General features: G+C 51.8%; 4 protein-coding genes across 8 annotated transcripts in view; 2 read left to right on the forward strand and 2 right to left on the reverse strand.

The window, feature by feature from the left end:
• The first annotated feature begins 1,961 nt into the window (after window positions 1-1,961).
• Window positions 1,962-4,726, forward strand: PSME1 (proteasome activator subunit 1). 2 transcript variants are annotated; one of them, XM_047075505.1, is made up of 11 exons: window positions 1,962-2,097; window positions 2,724-2,756; window positions 2,901-2,963; window positions 3,079-3,189; window positions 3,278-3,323; window positions 3,439-3,536; window positions 3,781-3,849; window positions 3,935-4,002; window positions 4,109-4,163; window positions 4,241-4,296; window positions 4,501-4,726. In XM_047075505.1, exons 1-11 carry the CDS (start codon window positions 2,059-2,061, stop codon window positions 4,523-4,525), a joined length of 663 nt encoding a protein of 220 aa, XP_046931461.1. In that variant the 5' UTR covers window positions 1,962-2,058; the 3' UTR covers window positions 4,526-4,726. The 2 variants fall into 2 exon arrangements, with proteins under 2 accessions (XP_046931461.1, XP_046931460.1); XM_047075504.1 differs by having other exon boundaries at window positions 1,968-2,097; window positions 4,241-4,327.
• On the reverse strand, window positions 4,723-7,755 carry EMC9 (ER membrane protein complex subunit 9). Its single transcript, XM_047075507.1, has 6 exons — window positions 7,608-7,755; window positions 6,488-7,439; window positions 6,269-6,345; window positions 5,300-5,369; window positions 5,116-5,210; window positions 4,723-4,962 (listed from the first exon to the last, which is right to left on the reverse strand). Exons 2-6 carry the CDS (start codon window positions 6,683-6,685, stop codon window positions 4,782-4,784), a joined length of 621 nt encoding a protein of 206 aa, XP_046931463.1. The 5' UTR covers window positions 6,686-7,439; window positions 7,608-7,755; the 3' UTR covers window positions 4,723-4,781.
• A 242-nt stretch (window positions 7,756-7,997) lies between these two features.
• Window positions 7,998-11,712, reverse strand: PSME2 (proteasome activator subunit 2). The gene is made up of 11 exons (XM_047075506.1): window positions 11,604-11,712; window positions 11,262-11,294; window positions 10,784-10,846; window positions 10,461-10,547; window positions 10,326-10,356; window positions 10,142-10,239; window positions 9,042-9,110; window positions 8,818-8,885; window positions 8,601-8,655; window positions 8,217-8,303; window positions 7,998-8,125 (listed from the first exon to the last, which is right to left on the reverse strand). Exons 1-11 carry the CDS (start codon window positions 11,649-11,651, stop codon window positions 8,045-8,047), a joined length of 720 nt encoding a protein of 239 aa, XP_046931462.1. The 5' UTR covers window positions 11,652-11,712; the 3' UTR covers window positions 7,998-8,044.
• Window positions 11,713-11,769: 57 nt separating this feature from the next.
• The window catches only part of RNF31 (ring finger protein 31), a 12,970-nt gene continuing 2,679 nt past the window's right edge, over window positions 11,770-22,060 (forward strand). The window contains exons 1-16 of one of the 4 annotated variants that reach the window (XM_047075497.1): window positions 11,770-11,876; window positions 12,545-12,958; window positions 13,046-13,192; window positions 13,344-13,499; window positions 13,734-13,802; window positions 13,903-13,978; window positions 14,208-14,385; window positions 15,047-15,449; window positions 15,640-15,930; window positions 16,187-16,435; window positions 16,544-16,729; window positions 16,841-17,047; window positions 20,192-20,365; window positions 20,449-20,547; window positions 20,644-20,733; window positions 21,906-22,020. In XM_047075497.1, coding sequence (XP_046931453.1) covers window positions 12,767-12,958; window positions 13,046-13,192; window positions 13,344-13,499; window positions 13,734-13,802; window positions 13,903-13,978; window positions 14,208-14,385; window positions 15,047-15,449; window positions 15,640-15,930; window positions 16,187-16,435; window positions 16,544-16,729; window positions 16,841-17,047; window positions 20,192-20,365; window positions 20,449-20,547; window positions 20,644-20,733; window positions 21,906-22,020 — 2,632 coding nt within the window. In that variant the 5' untranslated portion in view covers window positions 11,770-11,876; window positions 12,545-12,766. Of the gene's footprint in view, window positions 12,959-13,045; window positions 13,193-13,343; window positions 13,500-13,733; window positions 13,803-13,902; window positions 13,979-14,207; window positions 14,386-15,046; window positions 15,450-15,639; window positions 15,931-16,186; window positions 16,436-16,543; window positions 16,730-16,840; window positions 17,048-20,191; window positions 20,366-20,448; window positions 20,548-20,643; window positions 20,734-21,905; window positions 22,021-22,060 lie in introns of all 4 variants that reach the window. The other 3 variants (XM_047075498.1, XM_047075500.1, XM_047075501.1) reach the window with 3 other exon arrangements.

Consider the following 22,060-nt stretch of genomic DNA (forward strand, 5'->3'; position numbering starts at 1 on the left):
GTTCTAGGTGTTTCTAAGTTCTTCATATAAATTAAGACATTTAGCCCTCATAACAACACCAACACTATCAGGTAGGTTTGGTGGTATTCCTACTGTACAGTTGTGAAAACTGAGATACAGAGGTTAAGTAACTTGTTCACAGCTAGTAAATATCAAAGTCAGGATTATAAACCCACACGATGTGGGTCCATTGTCTGTGCTCTAAACTGAGGACCAGCAACTACAGCCCTCCTGTGGCCAGTTTTTGTATGGCCTGAGAGTTAAGAAAAGTTTTTACATTAAAAAAATTTTTTATTTAGTTTATTTTTGAGAGAGAGAGATTGAACACAAGCGAGGAAGGGGTGGAGATAGAGGAGACACAGAATCCAAAGCAGGCTCCAGGCTCTGAGCTGTCAGCACAGAGCCCAACGCGGGGCTCAAACTCACAAACCCTGAGATATGATCTGAGCTGAAGTCTGACGCTTAACCAGCTGAGCCACCCAGGCGCCCAGATTTTTAAGTTTTTAATGATTGAAAAAAAGAATATTCCATGATATGAGAAAATTACACAGAATTCAAAGTCCATTGTCCATAGATAGTTTTATTGGAACCTAGACATACTAATTCATTTAGGTATTCATTCATTCATACCTGCTGCAATGGCAGAGTTGAGTCGTTAGTACAGACACCATTGACCCACAAAGCCTAAATTATTTACTATCTGGCTTTTTACAGAAAAAGTTTGCCAACTCCTGGTCTAAACCACACTATCCGTGGAGCACCTGGGTGGCTGAGTCAGTTAAACATCCAACTTCGACTCAGGTCACGATCTCACCGTTGGTCGGTCCTGTGTCAGGCTCTGTGCTGTCAGCTCAGAGCCTGAGCCTGCTTCAGATTCTGTGCCTCCCTCTCTCTCTGCCCCTCCCCTGCTTGCTCTCTTTTTCTCTCTCTCTTTCAAAAATAAACATTAAAAAAAAAAATCTCTTAAACCACCACTATCCTCAAAAAAATAAATAAACTGGCTAATATCAGAGACCTAAGTACTATGAATGTACTAAAACAGGCTGGTTTGTAATAAAGACTTACTGGAGAGAGTTCCCTCTGGAGAGGTGACATTTGAACTGAGAACCTAAGGCAGGGAAAGGGTGTGTCAAGCAAAGGGATTATAGTAAGGGCAAAGGCCCTGAGGTAGGAATGAACACCAGACAGATTTAAGCAACAATGGAAGGCCCAGGTATTTGCAAGTGTAATGAAAGGGGAAAGCAGTGGAAAGTGAAGTTGAAAAACAGGTGACTGGCAGGCCAGGCAAGCTTTATGAGCCAGGAAAGCCCTTTAGATTTCATTCTAAGGTCAACAGGAAGCTGAGAAAGGGCTTTAAGCCAAGAGAGGGGTCTCATGCCACCGCTGTGCGGAGAGTATCGAGGGGTGTAGTCCACAACAACGGCCAGGAGAGAGTTGACCGGGGCCTGGGTTGGAGTGGTGACAGTGTCTTATGTCACCGCATGGGCCAGCAGATGCCCATGGAGCCAGGGCTATGTAGGGAGGCCAGAAAAGACGAAAGAGCGCCAGATAAGGCTTATCACGGTCCCAGCAGAGCAGGAGCAGAAGAGAACCAGCGGAACGCGGAGGCAGGGAGATGGGAGGCGGGCACTGGCCTTGGCCGGCCTATGGGCTCCGGGAGGCGGGGAGGCGGGCCCGCGGTACGTGGGGACGAGAGGAGTTGAAAAAAAGCGGGGGGCGGGGCGGTGGCAGTAGGCTTCGAGTCCAAAGGCGGGAAGCTAGGCGGCGGGGTGGGAGTGGCTGAGCGTCGGGCAGAGTTGCGAGGTGGAGGCGGGCTGGCGCTGGTCGCCCCGCGGAGGCGGCGGTGGCAGTGCTCCTCTCGGCCTCCAGGGGGAGCCCCGCCGCGGCTGCAGCCCTCCCCCGCTCCGCCCTCTCCTCTCCCCGTCTGGCCCCGCCCCCTCCAGTACCTCCCCTCCCTGATACCGAGGAAGGCAGTGGTGGGGGCGAGCGTTTGCTTTCGGTTTTCCTTCCCTGTGCGCACTCCGCTTCTCGTGCGGCGCTAGGCCCCCCGCCCCGGCAATGGCCACGCTCAGGGTCCAGCCTGAAGCCCAAGCCAAGGTGAGCGCTGCGGGTTTGAGGAAGGGCCCATTAGGGAGGCGTGGCTCTGAAAGGCTGCAGGCGTCCATGACCCACCCCCCAACCCCCGTCGCGAGTCCAGTCGAGGTCGAATGGAGCCCACGCGAGCCTCTGTGCCAGGAGCACCTGTGCCGGAGGGAGACGGGCGAGGTCCACCTGCCGGGATAAGCTAGGCGGCTGAGGTTCAGTGGGGTGCAGTGAAGTGGAGAGCTGGCGTGGAGGGGAAGTCCGCTGGCGCGGGCCTGGGGCCACATACAGACAGGATGCTGGAGCTGCCCTGCCACCTCATGACCTTTCCCACCGGAGGGCCCCGGGCCCACTCCACAGAGCATGCCGTCCCTGTGCCAGTCGCAGAGGCTCTTAGACCCCTCCTTGTACAGCCCAGGAGACCTGGGCTCTGAGTCTGAGGGATCTGTTCTCACTTGGACCACCTGCCATTCACGGCCAGGAATGTTCTCATCCCCCGCATCCAGCCCCAATGGAATCCACTTCACCCTCCCCAACCCAACCCCCTTCCCCATGTCAGGCCCTATACAACCCTAAGGGAACGGTCCTCAAATGAACTGGCCGTAAAGCCAGGTGTGTGAAGGGCTGCCTGTGTCCCACAGGTGGATGTGTTCCGTGAAGACCTGTGTACCAAGGTAGGTAACCTGGCCCATCAGCACCCCACTCCTACCTAACTCCCACCACTCAGCCCTTCCTTGCTGGGCAGTGTCAACGCTGCTTCACTGCCAGAAGAACCTTTTATTCTGACCTCCATCTTCCCCCACCCCCACTTCACACAGACAGAAAACCTGCTGGGGAGCTACTTCCCCAAGAAGATTTCTGAGTTGGATGCATTTTTAAAGGTACTGGGGGCAGCAGGAAGCTAGAGAGTAAGGATCGAGGGGAGAGTCTGGGGGGCCATCAGAGTGAGGTGAGAGGGATGCCCTTGCCTCCAGCCCTCCTCCCACCCTGCACCAGGAGCCAGCTCTCAATGAAGCCAACCTGAGCAATCTGAAGGCCCCATTGGACATCCCGGTGCCTGATCCAGTCAAGGAGAAAGAGAAAGAGGAGCGGAAGAAGCAGCAGGAGGCAAGCCAGGAAGAGCTGGGAGGAGGGACCCAACCATGGGGAAAATCAGCCTTAGGCCTGACTCCCAAGAGCCCCTATCTCCCTGCAGAAGGAAGACAAAGATGGAAAGAAGAAAGAGGAAGATGAAGACAAAGGTACCACTATGAAGGGACTCGAGTCTCACATCCCAGGAACTCCTCTGTAGGGATTCCTCTTTCCTGCTCCTCACACAGTTCCAGCCTGGTGACTGACCCATTGCCCACTGCGTAGGTCCTCCCTGTGGCCCAGTGAACTGCAATGAGAAGATCGTAGTCCTCCTTCAGCGTCTAAAGCCTGAGATCAAGGATGTCATTGAGCAGCTCAACCTGGTGAGCCCTCCCACTCCCACCCCCAGGCTTCAGATCTAACCCTTTGTCCTCTTTGGTCTGGGCCAGGTAGCACTTGGCACCTGCCAGGTCTTAGCAGGAGAGGGCACAGCAAGTGAAGCCAGAATTTTAGGCCTTGGGGCTCAGGACAGACTTGGCATGCCTTCCCTCGCCATGGGCAGGGAAGCAAAGGACAGAGAGTTAGGTTGGGAGCTGATGTGGCTTTGATACCATTTCCTCCTTCCAGGTCACCACCTGGTTACAGCTTCAGATACCTCGAATTGAAGATGGAAACAATTTTGGAGTGGCTGTACAGGTGAGAGCACTACCCCACTCCTCTGCCCTCCTTACTGCTTCAGTCCGCACTGTTTTCCACTTTTCCCCTTGCATTCTTTCCCCAGGAGAAGGTGTTTGAGTTGATGACTGCCCTTCACACGAAGCTGGAAGGCTTCCACACGCAAATCTCCAAGTGAGTGACTGCCCACTTGCACCTGCATGCATACCCTGCCTTTTCCTTGGACAGAGGCTTGGGCTCCCTCTCTTCCTTCTGCTCCCAACCCTTCTGCTTCCTACAGGTATTTCTCTGAGCGGGGCGATGCTGTGACCAAAGCAGCCAAGCAGCCCCATGTGGTAGGTGATGCCCAAGTCAGGGTGCATGGTGGGGGAAGGACACATCTGAAGTCAGACCTGATCCAAGTCTCCCACAGGGTGATTATCGACAGCTGGTGCATGAGCTGGATGAGGCAGAGTACCGGGACATCAGGTTGATGGTCATGGAGATCCGCAATGCTTATGTGAGGAAGCAGGGGCAGGGGTGGGCAGAGGCAGCTTTCCCAGGCCACCTACTCCCTGACCCTACAGGCTGGGGGTGAAGGGTGACAGAGCTTAGCCTCTCCACAAGACTAGAAATAGGGTATAGGAGCCACCAGGGGCCTGTGGCTACCCACACTCCTCTCTGGCCCTGTAGGCTGTGTTATATGACATCATCCTGAAGAACTTCGAGAAGCTCAAGAAGCCGAGGGGAGAAACAAAAGGAATGATTTATTGAGAGCCTCTTCTCATCCTGTAATGGGTCCAGCAGAGACCTTCCTATCTTTTACACAGGACTCCAGACTTTCCCCACCTTCAGCCTGTTGAGGTTTCTCCCTCCCCTGCCTCCCAGGCCCAATAAATAGTCATACCATTGCCCTTCAGCCCAAGTATCTTTATTGGATCCTGACCCTTTCCCTCCCACCTCCCAGCCCTGACTCAGGTATTTCCATTGGTGGGACCAACCCATTGGGTGATTTGGGTGTTGAGCTGTTGGTTGGTCCAGTCCTGCCGGATGTCGTCAAGGTGGCAGTCAAAGTCCACAAGGTGCTGGTGGGCCCGGCCCTCCAATAGTGCTCCCACCATCTGCCGTGACTCTTCCCAGTCCCTCCACATCACTCTGAAATAATAACCCCCAAACTCAGTAGGCAGTGGGGCCAGATACTTGGCAGAGGTTAGGGTCTAGAGAAGAACCCTTGGGGCAAGATCAAGGACAAAGGAGGCCCAGGAGCTGTGGGTTTCCAAGAAGAGGTGGTGGGAGTGGGGCACTCACAAGTTCTTGTCCTTGGGGACCCAGCGGAGACCATGGTTTTCCAGGACGATGACTGGGGGCACATGAGGCTGAGGCACCAGTTTCTGATTATCCAACTGTATGGACAAGGAATGGCTGGTGAGGGTTTCAAGGACCCCACTTCCTATTTTCTCACCAAGTCCCCACCCTGAAACCCAAGCCTCACCATAATAAGTACTGCATCAGGGAAGAATTCTGCAATCCGCCCAGCGATTTTCAAGGCCAAGGGCCCAGGGCTGTGTAGAGGGAAGATCAGAGGAGTGAGGAGGTGACTAGAGATAGACCCTGTCCATCTGAGCTGGGCCTCACAGGTCTCCTAGATGAAGACACAGTGGTGGGCTTTCCCTGTAACTGGTCTGAGGGGTCAGGCCTGCTTGAAGCTTCATACACGACTGCTTAATGCTTGGGTGCTGTGGAAAACAGGTGCTCAGACTGCTGGTCAAGGTGAAAATCAAAGGTGGTCTTTTGGTAGGGTAATTTCACATAACCACCCAGATTTAAGCAGTATACTATACATATGCTGACCCAGAAATTCCACTTAAGAGAGTTTACTGTAATAATTGGACAGTGTGTGTATTAACAAAAAAATGGAAACAACCTCAATGTTTAAGGCATGAAATAAATCACGGTATATCCATCCATACTCCTACTATATAGCTGCCAGGCTAACGTAAATCTTTAGAGATGGAAAGATGGCACATATTTACTAAGTGAGGAGGGAAAAGCAAATCACAAAACTGTGTATAATTTGATCCAGATAGGGGATTCATATGTAAGTATGTAACTTTTTCTATATATAAGGAAATTTCTCCCCCCCCCCCCCGAAATTGCTGGTTGGGCTTCCTCTGTGTTCTGCCAGCGCTTGGCGGGGAGGGGGGTGCACCTCAGTTAAAGCCAGGTGTCAGCTTGTTACTTATACACAGCTATCCCCCCGAACCCCCACTACAGCTCCTCCAGGGATCGCCTTCATATTTCTTTATATGCCTTCACTCCAGTACTCAGCCTAGTGCCTGGTGTATATAGTACCTGCTCCTAAGCATTCGACGAAGGACAGATGGGAGGAACGACCAAGAAGGGTTCTCTTGATCCCTCATCCCATAACCCTTAGCCTTCTGCCTCTGGCTACTCCACTCACCTCTGATCGTCCAGAGCTGCATTGGCATGGTAGTACCCAGCCACTACCAGACCGGCCTGCGCGCCCCACACATCCACCTGCCGTGGGAAAGGGGCCATCAGAAACCCAATCGTGCCGCCCGCCCTGTAGGTGCGCACTGCTGCCCAGAGACCGGGGATGGGCTTGGGCTAGGGGTGTTAGGGGGTTTCCCGGTGGTCAGTGGGAGTCCAGCGACGGCACCTGGTTGAGGGCGACCTCCAGCATGACGGACAGGGCTAGGTGGCTGTGGAACAGGGGCACACAGTCGGTGAGACACAGGCATTCTCCTGACCGCGGCGCGGGCGCCAGCAAGAGCCCGTTGACGGCGGCGTGCGGGTACCGGGCGGCGTGGAGACACATCTTCACGTAGGCCCGAGCCGAAATCTCCACCTCCCCCATGGCGAGCGGGGTCCCAGCTCTCGTCAGCGAAGCTCCCTCCAGTGCCCCGAAGCCTGCCTTCTCCCTTCCCTCTGCCCCCTCACTTAGATTCGGCCGTGACGCTGACTCGGCTCGAAGGCAGCCAGCCGGCTCTGGGGGACTTGGGTCCCAGCGCCCGGTCCCCACCTGGCCTGGGGCGCAGGCGGTGGGAATTGCACGCTGCAAAGCCGAGCTCCGCCTCCGCCCGCCCGCATCGGGAGGCCGCAGATCCCCGCCAGTCTGGGGGCTCAGAGCCTGCTGCAGAGAGCAGCACCAGCTTCTGGAGTCCCGCCCACGTGGTGCCCTTTGATAGGCTTAGAGGTTCTCATTTTGCCCAATCATCGGCCGCGTCCACACTTTGCCCCACCTTGGTCGCCCGAGCACTGGAAAGAACCCACACCTGAAAACTGAAGAGACCTGCTCGCTCACTGATTGGTTAGGCTACTCGACTTCGGCCCAGAATTGCAGGATGGCTGGGTGTGATACCTGTGCATCTTCCCCCACAGACCCCGCGAAGCCAGAGGGGGTGGAGCGCGCGCCCGGCGTCGGGTGTCTCCGAGCGCTGGATCTCCGAACGTGGGCACGAAGCGGACTGCCTTGCTCCTACTATGGAATGAATGGATTTGTACTCTAGACCAGCTCCTTCACCAAAGACCCGTGTTACCTTTGCCACTACAGGATATATGCCCCTTGGTTTCCTTAATGTATTCTCTGCAGAAATAAAGACGGCAATCGGCTGAAGGAAGGGGGAAAGAGAACAAAAAGGAAAATTTACCGACCCATCCTTCCCTTAATGAATGTCCTGCAGTATAATTTCCTTCAACATAATGCCTTGGGAGCGTTTTTCTCCGTCATCCCTTGAGGAGTCCCACCATTCACCCCTAATTCTCCCAGTGAAACTCACCCCCTCTTCAGGCTTGCTCTGAGCTAATGACAAGTGTTGTTCCTTCCTTCATTCTCAGATCTCAGCCAGAGCTTTCTACTTGTCTGTTCAAAGCCTGATTATTCCTATAAGGGGTCTTCGCAAAAGCCATTTCTTCCAGTAGGCACTCATGAGCCCCCTAGATGGAAATAATCTTGTGAAATCCCCAAATACGGGCTATCTGTGTAGCTGTCATGACATGTCACAATTTCCACTCTGTTCTTTAGGATGACTTCTTAAGAACAGGATGGGGTTCCCATTCATCTTTGCCATTATGGCATCCCCTCTCTTCCCCACCACCACTTTCACATCCAGTGGCTGCATAGGTGGCACTCAATAAATGCTTTTTGAATGAATGACACACACCAGAGATAATCCACACAAAGCATAGATCATTTATTTCCTTTCTGGCCCTGGGCTCAGTACATAGATGGCTTCTCTTCACCCTTTGGGTTGATAATTTTCTCTAGGTTGCTGCTGATGATATGATAAAGCTCAGCCTGGAAGAAGGTCAGAAGGGTGGCAGTCAGGTTCTTGGCCTTTCCCCTATCCCCTTCAACCATCTCCCCTAGGGGCTTACTCCACACTCACGTAGAAGGCCCTCAGGTCCAGCACCATGGCCCTGAGTTCCCCATAGGCTGCCTCATCTCGCTCATGTACCAGGGCCCGGTAATCCATCTGGGATGTGGGAGGCAAAGCTGAGTCAGCCCCATGGGAGACTGGGACATTAATCTGGTTTCCCCATATAGGGAATAGGTAACTTGAGGATGAGTCCCTTCTCAGCACCAAGAAATGGAATCCCACAGGATCAAGCAGAGAAAAGGGTCAAGGTTTTGAAGCCAAATCAGTTTTTCTAGCCAATTCTCTTGGTTTAATATTCTCTACATTGGGAAGATCAGAAAACAGACAAGGAAGACCTCTATCCCCTCTTCCTTGCCCCACCTCAGCTAAAAGACTGGTGGACTATCCACTCACTACATGAGTCTCCTTAGAGGCCTTGGCCACAGCATCCCCACGTTCTGAGAAGTACCTGTCAAAAGCAAGGGGATAATGACAAGAATGGGTAATGAGAGAGAGATATACCCTCAGAACCTTCCCAAAGCCCTCCATCATCCTGATGGAACCGCCCAGCTTTGGCAATCCCAAAGAAATGTTCCTTTAGCCCCTCTTCTGGCCCTCCAGCTGCCCTCACTTGGAAATGGTTGTTTGGAAGGCTTCCACTTTAGTCTTGACTGCATTCACCCTCTCCAGCACCTTCTCCTATGGTAACAAAAGAGATGGGAGGCAAGAAAAACACTTCATTTCCTCTGTCCTTCACTCACCATCTTCCTCCTCCTCCTAGTTCATGTCTAGCTCCTATCCCTCACTCCCCAAGTCTCTCCCTGCTCTCAATGTCCTCACACACAGTTTTCTTACCTGGATTGCCACCCCAAAGTCATTTCCATCCTCAATCTTGGGGATCAGGTGCTGGATCCATGTGATCACCTATATTAATGATCATGTAGGAATCATTCAACAAATGTACTGGGTTCTTACTTTTACCGCCACTTCCTAATAACAGCTATATTTAATTGAACAATTATATGCCAGCTACTGTGATATATATATATATATATATATATATATATATATATATATATATAATTTAATCTTCACAGCAGTCTTAGGATGCCTGGGTGGTTCAGTTAAGCATCCGACTTTGGCTCAGGTCATGATCTCACAGTTGGTGAGTTCGGGCCCTTTACTGGGCTCTCTGCTGTCAGAGTGGAGCCTGCTTCAGATCCCCTCTCCCCTTCTCTCTCTGCCCCTCCCCCACTCTCTCTATATCTCAAAAATAAATAAACATTAAAAAATATTCAGGGGTGCCTGGGTGGCTCAGTCAGTTGAGCGTCCAACTTCGGCTCAGGTCACCGTCTCACAGTTCATGGGTTCAAGCCTTGCGTCAGACTCTGTGCTGACAGCTTGGAGGCTGTTTGGGATTCTTTGTCTCCTCTCTCTCTGCCCTTCCCCCACTCATGCTGTGTCTCTCTCATTCCCTCCCCAAAATAAATAAACATTAAAAAGTTAAAAAAAAATCTTCACAGCAGTCTTCCAAAATATTCTTATTGTACCCACTTAGCCGATGAAAAAGCTGAGTTGCAAAATGTCCAAGGAACTTATTTAAGGTTACCAGCTAGGTAAGTGATAGAGTCAGGCTTTGAACCCAAGCAGTCTCCCTCGAGGGCCCAAGCCCCCAACTCACTATGGCATAGCACCTGCATGGTGTACCTGGTACAGAGGTGGGTTCTGACACTATGGAGGTGGATACAGCACAGTCTCTGATTACAGAGACACCACTGTGGTATCAGAGGTCTAGCAGAATGAGAACACAAAGTATCTAACCCCAAGGCACAGAGGAAGTTTCCTATTTCAGCAAGAGGAAGGTTGAAGGACTGGTTGAGGGACTTGTATCTCTGAAGACTAGGGTCTAGCCTGGCTTTTCTTCCCTTTCTCTTTCCCCCAGTTCCCAGGCTTACCAGAATGCATTTTTCTTTGAGAGTCCACACTTCTGGCTTAACCAGAGCAAGTAGGGCGAGAACCTTCTCATTTCCAGGGAGAAAGCCACACTTAGGGACTGTGAAAAAGAGGGCATTCAGGCCCCTTCTCATCCAACAGTCAATGTGCCATTTCCTCTTCCCTAGCCACCCCTTCCTCTCTTACCTTCTTTCTTCTCCTGCTTATCTGTTTCCATCTAAGGTAAAAAGGGGGACAGCAGCTTTAGAAATGTCTTGGAGGTTGCAGGGTTATCCTCCCCACCTGGATTATAGTTTGACCCCTGAACACTGAGTGCCTCACCTCATCATCCTTGGGTGGGGGGTCTGGGATGGGGATGTCTAGTGGGGCCCGGAGAGAGGTCAGGTCAGCCACATTGAGGGAGTCCTCCTGCACAGAGCTCAGCATCAGCAGCTGCCCAGCCTATTCCCCTCATTCTGAGTCACAATCTTCCCTCCACACAGCCCACCCACCCACTGTCTAGGCTCAGGCCTCACCCCATCCTACCATTTCCAGTCCACTACTCATAACTGTTCTCTGCAGGCTGAGCCCAGTTGTTCGCTGGAGGGGTTGGGTGGAGAGGAGAGAGGCCTTGGGATGGAGTGAGAAGGGCCCACACTACTCACTTGCAAGAGTTGATTCAGGTATATGATTTTCTGTGGTAAGAATCTGTAGAGGAATTCCTCTGCCTGTGGGTTACATTGCAAGGGTGGGGAATCTCAGAAGATGCTCAAGAGATGTCTGAGAAGTAGGACTGGAAGGGCCCTTGTAAATCATTGACTCCAATAATTACAAATAAGGAAACTGAAGCCATAAGAAGTGAAGGGACTTGCCCAAGCTGGGAAGTGGCAGAACCAAGGTTAGGGCTTTGGGGCCACAGCTTTTCCCTTCTACACCAAAAGAGGGGAGAGGAAGTGGCAGAAGTGGAGAGAACATTAAGAGGGGTCAAATTAAAGGGGGAGATGAATAATTAGCCTTAGGTAAAGGTTTGAGAAGGGAAGGAAGGAGGGCCCAGGGTGGGTCTGGGGGTCAGTCTGAGAGGTTGCGGCCCTCAAGTACTGGTCTAAGATTCCGAGTCAAACCGCTTGAATCTAGAAGACTTACCTCCTGAAAAAGATTTTGCCTGAAGATATCCACCTGCACAGAGAGCAGTACCCGGATGTTGGTTAAGGGTCTCAGTTGTCAAGAGTAAGATCCCACCCACAAAGGGATGCCCTCCAACTTGGCTCAGGCCTTTCCTACCACAAGCCAGATTTCCCTGAAGCTCATGCTCATTGCAGAGACTGGTCAGAGGACAGGAATCTGGGAATCCCCCGGCAGAAGTGAAAGCACTAAGAAAAGGTTGGGGGAGTTCTCTGGCACGGCCTTGGTCCCCTGGAGCACCCAGACTGGCCTCCAGCCAGGAGGGCTCCCCGACCCTTTCCTGGCTTCCCGATCCCCCATTACCTGTTTGCGGGCTTCCCCGCTCAGGCGCACCCCACAAGGCTTGGCCATGCTGCTCCAGTTGCAAGATCTCCGGTCTCCCGGCTCTCTGCCCGGCCTTTCGCTTTCACTCCGCACGTCCAGGCCCGCCCCCCTCGGCCCCGCCCCCTTCCTTCTTTTCCCCCTCCCTCTGGCAGTCTGCAAACTGTAGGGAGCCCCTCTGTCATTCTCAGCCTGCTGCGACTAGTAAAGGCGGTACGGACTCGGTCACAAGCCCAGGGGCTGTCCGAGGGAGGGGTTAGTATAAAAGTGGGACCGCGGAGACAGTACCGGGGCTGTCCCTCGGAGAAGGGGAGGGGCTTGCAGGAAAGGGCAAGGGCGGTCCGGGGAAAATCCAGGGTTGAGGTGGGATGGGTAGGAGAGTGGGGAAAAGGGGGCGTTCAGTGGTGGGGCTCCCTCTAGAAGGCTCAACTGCAAGGAGGGCCCAGAGAGGGATCAGGATGGGAGAAGTGGGAGGGCGGGCCTGGGGCTGAAAAGGGATAGCAGGATATGGAAGGGAGCAGTCTCGGGGGATTCCTCCGGGAGGATTCCCTGCCTTGAAGGGCGGCTGGAGAAAGGGCAGGACTCGCTTGAGTGGGGCCCAGACCGGCCAGAGTGGAGTCCCTACAGAGTGGGGCTTTCCCGGTGGGGACCAGAGCAAAGCCGACTGGTCTAAATAGAGAAGGCTTTGAGGGAAATAAGGTAACCCCTCGCCTAGGGCTACCCGGAAAGGGGCGGAACCAGCCTAGAGGAAGGCGGGGAGGGGCGCTAGTTTGGAATTTAAGGCCGAGATGCTCTGGGGGCGGAGTCAGAGACCATTTGCCCTTTTCATTGGCTGGGACCTGACTTCCCTCCTGCCCACGCCCCCTGATTTCCTGACCCCAGCCTGTCCTAAACTTAAACCCCTCCCCTTCCCCTGAAACCAGGTTGCAATCCCGCCCTCTTTGCTAGTACTTCCTGTTCCCGACTAACACTGGCGCGGGGCCCGGGGCCGAAGAGTGACCGTGGCCTGAGTGACCTGGGGTGGCTTCGTCGACCTAGTCAGGCCACGAAGCCCGACACCGGGCGGGAGGGGCAGCGCTCAGGCAGCGCACAGCCTGCGCCAGGTCCTGGCGGGCGGCGGGGCTGGGGCTGACTCCTGTCTCAGGATGCCGGGGGAGGAGGAGGAGAGGGCCTTCCTGGCGGCCCGCGAGGAGCTGGCGAGCGCCCTGAGGAAGGATTCCGGGCAGGTGTTTTCCCTGGAGCAACTCCAGCCGCTACTGGTCACGTCTTTACCGCCAGCAGCCCGTTACCTGCAGCTGGACGCCGCACGCCTGGTCCGCTGCAATGCTCATGGGGAGGTGAGGCCCGGCCCCCGCTCGGGAGGGGGACGTAGGACTTGAGGCCTGGGCGGGGCTCACAGCTCTCCGCTCTCTGACTGCTCCCAGCCCCGAAACTACCTCAACACCCTGTCCACGGCCCTGAACATCCTGGAGAAATACGGCCGCAACCTCCTCAGCCCTCAGCGGCCCCGGTACTGGCGCGGGGTCAAGTTTAATAACCCTGTCTTTCGCAGTACGGTGGATGCTGTTCAGGTGAAGCCCCTGGGCCCCTGATGGGAGAAAGGGACTTGGCCTGGGCTGGGGGGTTGGTAAGAAAGGGCCTGACGCTGTGCTTAATGGGGAGGGCTCCAGCCCTAGTGGGAAGGGGGCCTGCCTGGTGGTGACTGGTTTGAATGTGTGGTAGGGGGGCCGGGATGTTCTGCGATTATACGGCTACACTGAGGAGCAGCCAGATGGGTTGAGTTTCCCTGAGGGGCAGAAGGAGCCAGATGAGCATCAAGTTGCTACAGTCACACTGGAAGTACTGCTGCTTCGGACAGAGCTCAGCCTGTTGTTACAGGTGAGATGTTGAGGTGTCTCTAGTCCTGAGGACTTAAACACCAGGCCTGGGGAGCCCAGCCTAACTCCACAAGCAGTCTTGCGGACCCTCATGCTGCTGAACCATGGGCATAGTCCACATAGCAACCTGGAAACTCCCCATACTCTTCTTCCTGTGGATGTTGGGAGACTAGGGCTTTGAGGGAGGACCTTGTCCTAGGGCTCTAGGTGGGAACTCTTCTTACCTTGTTTGCAGAATACTCACCCAAGACAACAAGCACTGGAGCAGCTGCTGGAAGAAAAGGTTGAAGATGATGTAAAAAAGGTAGGGATGGGGCTCTTAAGACCTGATGAACAAAGGGGATAGGGGTTGTGGGACTGTGTGTCCCCAAACTCTTGCCCATTCCCTGCCCTTTATTTCTCAGATACTGAAGCTCTCCGAGTTTGCCCCCTTGCTGAGAGAGATTGCTCCTGGCCCCCTCAACACGCCCTCTGCCCCAGGTATTATTCATCCTGTAATGGGAGGTGGGGGGCAGTTTCTAGTAGACCATATTGATGGAAATTTGGGGCCCTCCTCTGTTTATCCTTTTTGCCTTTAAAAAGAGATTAAAATTGTTTCCTTGGGTCTGGATATGTTGAATAGTAGTCTGTAATTTGTTCTCTTCAGCAAATTCAGATTAACTTGGTCTCTTTCAAAAGGATGTTCAGTTTTTCCTCTCCTGTTCTCCAGGCTCCACTCCTGGTCCCTGCTTCCTTTGTGGCTCTGCGCCAGGCACGCTGCACTGTTCAACTTGTAAACAGGCCTTGTGCCCGGCTTGTGATCGTCTATTCCATGGACACCCATCCCGTGCCCATCACCTCCGCCAGACCCTGCCTGGGGCCCCACAGACCACCTGCCTGACCCCCAGGTAAGAGATCTTTTCTGAGTGGGAATGAAGTTAAGAGAACTTAGAATTACTTATGTACTATGTGTCAGTTTCTCTGCTAAAAGCTGCTTCATAGAAGGCAGTTAGTTACTGCTTTGCAAGAGGTCACAGACATACATATGAAGCAAGTAGCAGTCACAGCCAGATGTTGTGCAAATAGGTAGGAAGAAGAGGAACCTAGCCTAAAGGATCAGCTCAATCAGTAGGATTTTAAGCACCTAGTGTGGGTCAGGCCCTATGTTAGGGGGACAGCTATCACAAGATATGAACTTTAAGATATAATTTTTTTTTAAGTTTATTTATTTTGAGAGAGCACAAACAGGTGAGGGACAGAGAGAGAGGGAGAGAAAGAGAGAATCTCAAGCAGGCTCCATGCTGTCAACACAGAGCCCAACACGGTGCTCAAACTCACAGACTGTGAGCCAAAATCAAGAGTCCAAGGCTCAACCAACTGAGCCACCCAGGTGCCCTTAAGATATAATTAAATGTTGAACAGTCTATGGGTATGGAGCATTCCAGACAGAGAACAACATGCAGAAAGGACAGGGCTTGTACTGTCACACAGGGAATGAGGGATGCCTGGGAATAAGGGACCCAGGCACCAGGGCCCCCTCAGCAGACCATCTCTGCTTTTTTGTTACAGCTTACCTGCCTCAGCATCACCACGGCCTCAGTCAGCCTCCTTGCTGGCCCTGGGAGACAGCTCTCTCGTGCTTCCCCTGAAAGCTTCCTCTGATCCTGCAAATGCCCGTCTGCCCTGGCACTGTGCTGCCTGTGCCATGCTAAATGAATCTTGGGCAGTGCTCTGTGTGGCCTGTGATCGGCCCCGAGGCTGTAAGGGGTTGGGGCTGACAATGGAGGGTTCCCAAGGAGCTGGGGGCCTAGAATCTGAACTTGCACGGGGTCGGTGGGCCTGCCAAAGCTGCACCTTTGAGAATGAGGCGGCAGCTGTGCTGTGTGCCATATGTGAGCGACCTCGGCTGGCTCAGCCTCCTAGCTTGGTGGTGGATTCTCGGGATACTGGCATTTGCCTGCAGCCCCTTCAGGTAACCTGTTCCTGGCCTTCCCAGCCGTCCCCGTTCTTTATTTGCACCTGTTACCATTCTCGACTTCTTCATCTCCTGTTTTCCTTCAGTTCTTCTGACTCTTCCCCCCCTCCCCCCTCCCAAACCTGTCTGTATTTCCATCTTGAGCCTCAGCCGGCTTTCAGTTGGATAATTCTTTTTGCCTTCCCAGCAGGGGGATACTTTGCTCTCCTCTGCCCAGAGTCCAGTCTGGTACTGTATCCACTGTACCTTCTGCAATTCTGGCCCTGGCTGGGTGTGTGCTATGTGCAATCGGACCAGCAGCCCCATCCCAGTACCGCACGCCCCCCAGCCCCAGGCCAGCTCTTTGGAAGAGCAACTCCCTGAGCCAGGGCCTCCACGACGCCTCAGTGCCCCCCTGCCCAGTTCCTGTGGGGACCCTGAGAAGCAGCGTCAAGACAAGATGCGTGAGGAAGGTCTCCAACTAGTGATCAAGATCCGGGTGAGGATTTGGGCCTGGGATGAGGTAGGGTTGAACTAATGGGGGAAAGGAGGGGCTGCAGTTGATTAATACAAGTTCTTGTAAACCTAGTCATTAGCAGCAGCTGCCTCTTATTGAACACCGCCCGTATGCTGTGCGGTGCTCACGTGATCCATATGTCTGAGCTCAACCACTGTCAGCATTTTGGTTTGGGCTGAGGGTGGGTGGAAGGTGCCCTTCCTGATGGGCCATCTGTCTGGGTGGGACTGTGCCTTAGGAAGGGGAAGCTGCAGGTGCCTGTCCAGAGGAGGTTTTCTCGGCTCTACAGTACTCAGGCACTGAGGTGCCCCTGCAGTGGTTGCGCTCAGAGCTGCCCTACGTGCTGGAGATGGTGGCCGAGCTGGCTGCACAGCAGGACCCGGGCCTGGGTGCCTTTTCCTGTCAGGAAGCCCGGAAAGCCTGGTTGGATCGTCATGGCAATCTTGATGAAGCTGTGGAAGAGTGTGTGAGGGCCCGGCGCAGGAAGGTACCGGCTGTGCTGACAGGGCAGGCAGGGTTGTGGGTCTCAGAGCCTCTCACACTCTCTTGCTTGCCATTTCCCTCTTCACTCCTTCTCTCTACCCCCAACTTTCAGGTGCAGGAGCTCCGGTCCCTGGGCTTTGGGCCTGAAGAGGGGTCTCTTCAAGCATTGTTCCAACATGGTGGTGATGTGGCACGGGCCCTGACTGAGCTACAGCGCCAGCGCCTAGAGCCCTTCCATCAGCGTCTCTGGGACAAGGGCCCTGATCCCATCCCTTCCTGGGATGGGCCAGACAAGCAGGTGCTGGGAGGAGGTGAAGAATCCACTTAGAGGAGCCGGGGAAAGGCCCAGGAGTAGGACTCCTGGGGCCTGACAGCCACTTCTTCCCTCTCCACCTGAATCACCTTGCAGAGTCTGGTCAGACGGCTTTTGGCAGTCTATGCGCTCCCCAGCTGGGGTCGGGCAGAATTGGCACTGTCACTGCTGCAGGAGACACCCAGGAACTATGAGCTGGGCGATGTGGTGGAAGCTGTGAGGCACAGCCAGGACCGGGCCTTCCTGCGCCGCTTGCTGGCCCAGGAGTGTGCTGTGTGTGGCTGGACCCTGCCTCGCAACCGGGTAAGCCTCTTCCCTCTGGGACGGCCTTAGAATGACTCTTCCCTTTGGGCCCTGCTCCACTTCTCTTGTCTCCCCTGTCTCTTGTCCTGTCTTTTGCTCTGGAGTTGCCCATGTGCTCCCAGCAGTTTCTAGGAAGGGGAGGGCAGGAATAGGCTACCTCCCCCCCACCACTTTTTTTTTTTTTTTTTTTTTTTTTTTACTGTTCCACTATAGGAAGTTTCATACGTAGAATAGTATATTTCTTCTCCGTGCCCACCCCCCCGCCCCCATGTATCATTACTAAGATTCTGCAATTATCAGTGTATGGCCAGTCTTTATTCCACTTACACAGAAGATTATTTTGAAACAACTCTTACAGTCTATTTATAAATACTTCAGTATATATTTCTGAAAGGTAAAAGTCTTTGAAAACATACCCACAAATACCACTGGCACACCAAAAAAAATTACCAATAATTTTTTTAATTACCAATTTATTTATGCTGGCGGTGTGTGTTTTTTGTTATCTTTTTACTCTTTATTTTTTCTTTCTTAAAAAAAATTTGTTTTTAAAATTTACTAATGAATCTTGAGAGAAAGGCAGGGGGTGCCAAGAGAGGAGAGAGAGAATCCCATTGTCAGTGCAGAGTCCGATGCAGGGTGAAGTCAAGGGTGATGAGCTGAAGTCAAGAGTTGGATACTTTGGGGCACCTGGGTGGCTCAGTCGGTTAAGCATCTGACTTTGGCTCAGGTCATGATCTCACAGTTCATGAGTTTGAGCCGCGCATCGGGCTCTGTGCTGACAGCTCGGAGCCTGGAGCCTACTTCGGATTCTGTGTCTCCCTCTCTCTGACCCTCCCCCGTTCATGCTCTGTCTCTGTCTCAAAAATAAATAAACTATAAATAAAATAAAAAATTAAAAAAAAAAAGAGTCGGATACTTAACCAAATGAGCCACCCAGGCACCCCTTTACTCTTTATTTTAAAATAATTGTAGAGGTGCCTGGGCTGGCTCAGTTGGTTAGGCGTCCGACTTTGGCTCAGGTCATGATCTTGTGGTTGGTGTGTGTCAGGTTGGTGGGTGCTGACAGCTCGGAGCCTGGAGCCTGCTTTGGATCCGTGTCTCCCTCTCTCTCTGCCCCTCCCCTGCTCGTGCTCTGTCTCTCACAGAAATAAACATTAAAAACAATAATAATAAAATAAAATAATTGTAGATTCACAGGAAGTTGTAAAAATAGTAGAGTCCTGTGTGTGTGTTTTTTTTTTTTTAATTTTTTTTTTTCAACGTTTATTTATTTTTGGGACAGAGAGAGACAGAGCATGAACGGGCGAGGGGCAGAGAGAGAGGGAGACACAGAATCGGAAACAGGCTCCAGGCTCTGAGCCATCAGCCCAGAGCCCGACGCGGGGCTCGAACTCACAGACCGCAAGATCGTGACCTGGCTGAAGTCGGACGCTTAACCGACTGCGCCACCCAGGCGCCCCTGTGTGTGTGTTTTTTAATAATTTATTTTTTAATTTATATCCAAGGTAGCATATAGCGCAACAATGATTTCAGGAATAGATTCCTTAATGCCCCTTACCCATTTAGCCCATCCCCCCTCCCCACAACCCCTCCAGTAACCCTCAATTTGTTCTCCATATTTAAGAGTCTCTTATGTTTTGTCCCTCTCCCTGTTTTTATATTATTTTTGCTTCCCTTCCCTTATGCTCATCTGTTCTGTATCTTAAAGTCCTCATATGAGTGAAGTCATATGATATTTGTCTTTCTCTTTCTCTAATTTCACTTAGCATAATGCCCTCTCGTTCCCTCCAATAGTTGCAAATGGCAAGATTTCATTCTTTTTGATTCCCGAGTAATACTCCATTATATATATATACCACATCTTCTTTATCCATTCATTCATTGACGGACATCTGGGCTCTTTCCATACCTTGGCTGTTGTTGATGGTGCTGCTATAAACATTGGAGTGCATGTACCCCTTTGAAACAGCATACCTGTATCCCTTGGATAAATACCTAGTAGTGCAATTGCTGGGTCATAGGGTAGTTCTATTTTTAATTTTTTGAGGAAACTTCATACTGTTTTCCAGAGTGGCTGCACCAGTCTGCATTCCCACCAGCAGTGCAAAGAGATCCTCTTTCTCTGCATCCTCTCTAACATCTGTTATTGCCTGAGTTGTTAATGTTAGCCATTCTGGTAGGTTGAGGTGGTATCTTATTGTGGTTTTGATTTGTATTTCCCTGATGATGAGTGATATTGAGCATTTTTTCATGTGTTGGTGGCCATCTGGATGTCTTTGGAGAAGTGTCTATTCATGTCTTTTGCCCATTTCTTCACCAAGTGTTGAGTTTGATAAGTTCTTTATAGATTTTGGATACTAACCCTTTATCTGAATTGTCATTTGCAAATATCTTCTCCCATTCCATCGGTTGCCTTTAAGTTTTGCTGATTGTTTCCTTCACTGTGCAAAAACTTTTCATTTTGATGAGGTCCCAATAGTTCATTATTTCCCAAGTCCTGTGTGTTCTTTACCCACCTTCCCCCAATGATGACATCTTATATAATTATATAATATATATATATATAAATATATAAATATAAATATATAATCTTATATAATTATTGTACTGTATCAAGACCAGGAAATAAACATTGGCACAATGTTAGCAAGATTGCAGATCTTGTTCATTTTTCACATGGATGTGTGAGTGTGGCTCTGCAGTTTTATTCCACTTACAGGTTCATGTAACCACTGAGACACAGATTGTTCCATCACCACAAAGGAACTCCCTCATGCAACCTCTTTATAGTTGTAACTTTCTTCCCTTTCTCCTATCACCTGACAATATCTAGCCTGTTCTCCATCTGTATGGTTTTGTCAGTTCAGAAATGTTATTTGTTTGTTTCCTTTTAATTGAATGTGAATGCCTTTGGAGGGCAGTCTTCCATTTACTTTAGGCCTCACCGTTCTCTTTTCTTCCAACTAATGACAGTCTTTAGACATTTGGATTGCCTGCCAGGCACTTGTTGGCATTAAGGGTTGCTACCTTGCCCGGTTGTTAATTAGACCCTGGTTTCTCAGTGGACACCTGGCTAATGCCTCTTCCCCAAGCTGGCGGCTATGGCTTCAGACCCCCTCCTCTCCCTGCCTCACCCTATAGATGCAGGCCCTGACTTCCTGTGAGTGCACCATCTGTCCTGACTGCTTTCGCCAGCACTTCACCATCGCCTTGAAGGAGAAGCACATCACAGACATGGTGTGCCCTGCCTGTGGCCGCCCTGACCTCACCGATGACACACAGTTGCTCAGCTACTTCTCTACCCTTGACATTCAGGTACTTCAGTCCCTAGGACTTGGGGTGCCCTGGGCTTTGAACAGGAACCCTGCCCATCCACCACTTCTGCATCCTGTCCTCAGCTTCGGGAGAGCCTGGAGCCGGATGCCTATGCACTATTTCACAAGAAGCTGACTGAGGGTGTGCTGATGCGAGACCCCAAGTTCTTGTGGTGTGCCCAAGTAAGTGGCCTACCCAGGGCAGCTGACTGGAGGGATGGAGGAGGGATGGAGGTGCCAGGTCAGGCCTGACATAGCTTTATGCTCTTGCACCCACAGTGCTCCTTTGGCTTCATATATGAACGAGAGCAGCTGGAGGCAACATGTCCCCAGTGTCACCAGACCTTCTGTGTGCGCTGTAAGCGCCAGGTGAGGCACATTCATCCTTTCAGAAATAACTTGCTAAAGCTGCTAGCAGGTCCTATGTCAGACTTGGGGTGTGCTGAAGCACAGAACAGACATGAACTCCGGGCTCAAAGAGCTTACAGACTCCAGGAAAGGAGGGAGGGAGGCTGAGGAGGAGGGGCAGTGAAAGAAAGGTAAGGTAAAGGAGGAAGGAAGGGAGAGAGCATAAGTACACGTGGCATTAAATTCTACAAAGAAAACACAGGACTCTGAGATTAGGAATAACAGAATGGACCTACTTAGGATGGAGAGGTCAGACAAGTCTTCTCTCAAATGGTTTAATTTAAGCTCAGGCCTGAAAGTTAAGAAGAAGCCAATTATGCAAAGGATATTCAGGACAAAAAGAGCAACACATGGAAAGGCCAAAGTCAGAAAAAGTGGTGTGTGGTTGGAGCCCCAAGATCAAGGGTGAGAGTGGTGGGTGGTCAGAGAGGAGCTAGCTGCCAGATCAGGAGAGGCCATGGGGCCAAGTGAGGAAGGTATTTGCCTTTTATTCTAAGACGAAGCTAGGGGTGATACTCTTTCATTTACCTGTTAAAAAGTTTAATATCTGAAAAAAGTTTAATATTTGAGTGCTCACTTTGGCAGCACATATTCTAAAAAGTTTAATGTTTGATACCAAAAAGTTCTCTCTATTACAAAACACGTTAATAAAATGAATACCTGAGACCCTACCACTAGACCTCAAAACTAGAACACTCCAAAAAAACCCCGAACAAACCACACACACAACTAGAACACTCCCAGTACTGCTGAAGTTGCCTGCCTTACACTCTGAAAGACATTTTGGCTGCAGGGTGGAGCATGCACCATAGGGGAGCAGGAATGGAGGAAGAGAGACCACTAATTGAGGCAACACCTGACCTGGCCTGGAGTAGAATGGCCAGAGGAGGGATGAAGAAAAAGGGGACAAGGTTGAGATAGGCCTGGGTGGTGGGAATAAGACCTGCCAGTGAACATGTGCTGGTATGAGGAGGCCAAAGAACCAAGGCTGGCCCCTCAGTTTGAGATTGGAGCAAATGGTGAATGGCAGTGCCATAAACGAAGCCAGGGATCTCTAGATCTGAGAGGAGGGGTGGCCCTTAAGAAGGGCCCGGGGTGGGGTTTTCATGTGAAGCTTGCTTTCCCTCCTGCAGTGGGAGGAGCAGCACCGAGGCCGGAGCTGTGAGGATTTCCAGAACTGGAAACGCACCAACGACCCAGAGTACCAGGCCCAGGGCCTGGCCATGTATCTTCAGGAGAACGGCATTGGTAAGGTTGTCCTGTTAGGCCTGTGTGCCCACTCATATGT

This window comes from Lynx rufus, unplaced genomic scaffold (assembly GCF_022079265.1).
Source record: "Lynx rufus isolate CCGP_SWC_20201006 ecotype Redwood Valley unplaced genomic scaffold, mLynRuf1.p SCAF_13, whole genome shotgun sequence".
In the NCBI taxonomy this organism is placed as follows: Eukaryota; Metazoa; Chordata; class Mammalia; order Carnivora; family Felidae; genus Lynx; species Lynx rufus.

Coding starts and splice junctions, on each gene's coding strand:
- PSME1 (XM_047075504.1), top strand. CDS start 2,059: ATGGCCACGCTCAGGGTCCAGCCTGAAGCCCAAGCCAAG. Junction 3,537..3,780: donor TCATTGAGCAGCTCAACCTG/GTGAGCCCTCCC, acceptor TCCTCCTTCCAG/GTCACCACCTGGTTACAGCT. Junction 4,003..4,108: donor TTCCACACGCAAATCTCCAA/GTGAGTGACTGC, acceptor TGCTTCCTACAG/GTATTTCTCTGAGCGGGGCG.
- EMC9 (XM_047075507.1), bottom strand. CDS start 6,685: ATGGGGGAGGTGGAGATTTCGGCTCGGGCCTACGTGAAGATGTGTCTC. Junction 5,370..6,268: donor GCAGCTCTGGACGATCAGAG/GTGAGTGGAGTA, acceptor CCCTCTACACAG/CCCTGGGCCCTTGGCCTTGA. Junction 5,211..5,299: donor CTGATGCAGTACTTATTATG/GTGAGGCTTGGG, acceptor TTGTCCATACAG/TTGGATAATCAGAAACTGGT.
- PSME2 (XM_047075506.1), bottom strand. CDS start 11,651: ATGGCCAAGCCTTGTGGGGTGCGCCTGAGCGGGGAAGCCCGCAAACAG. Junction 11,295..11,603: donor GCGGGGAAGCCCGCAAACAG/GTAATGGGGGAT, acceptor CTCTCTGTGCAG/GTGGATATCTTCAGGCAAAA. Junction 10,357..10,460: donor CCCCACCCAAGGATGATGAG/GTGAGGCACTCA, acceptor TTTTTACCTTAG/ATGGAAACAGATAAGCAGGA.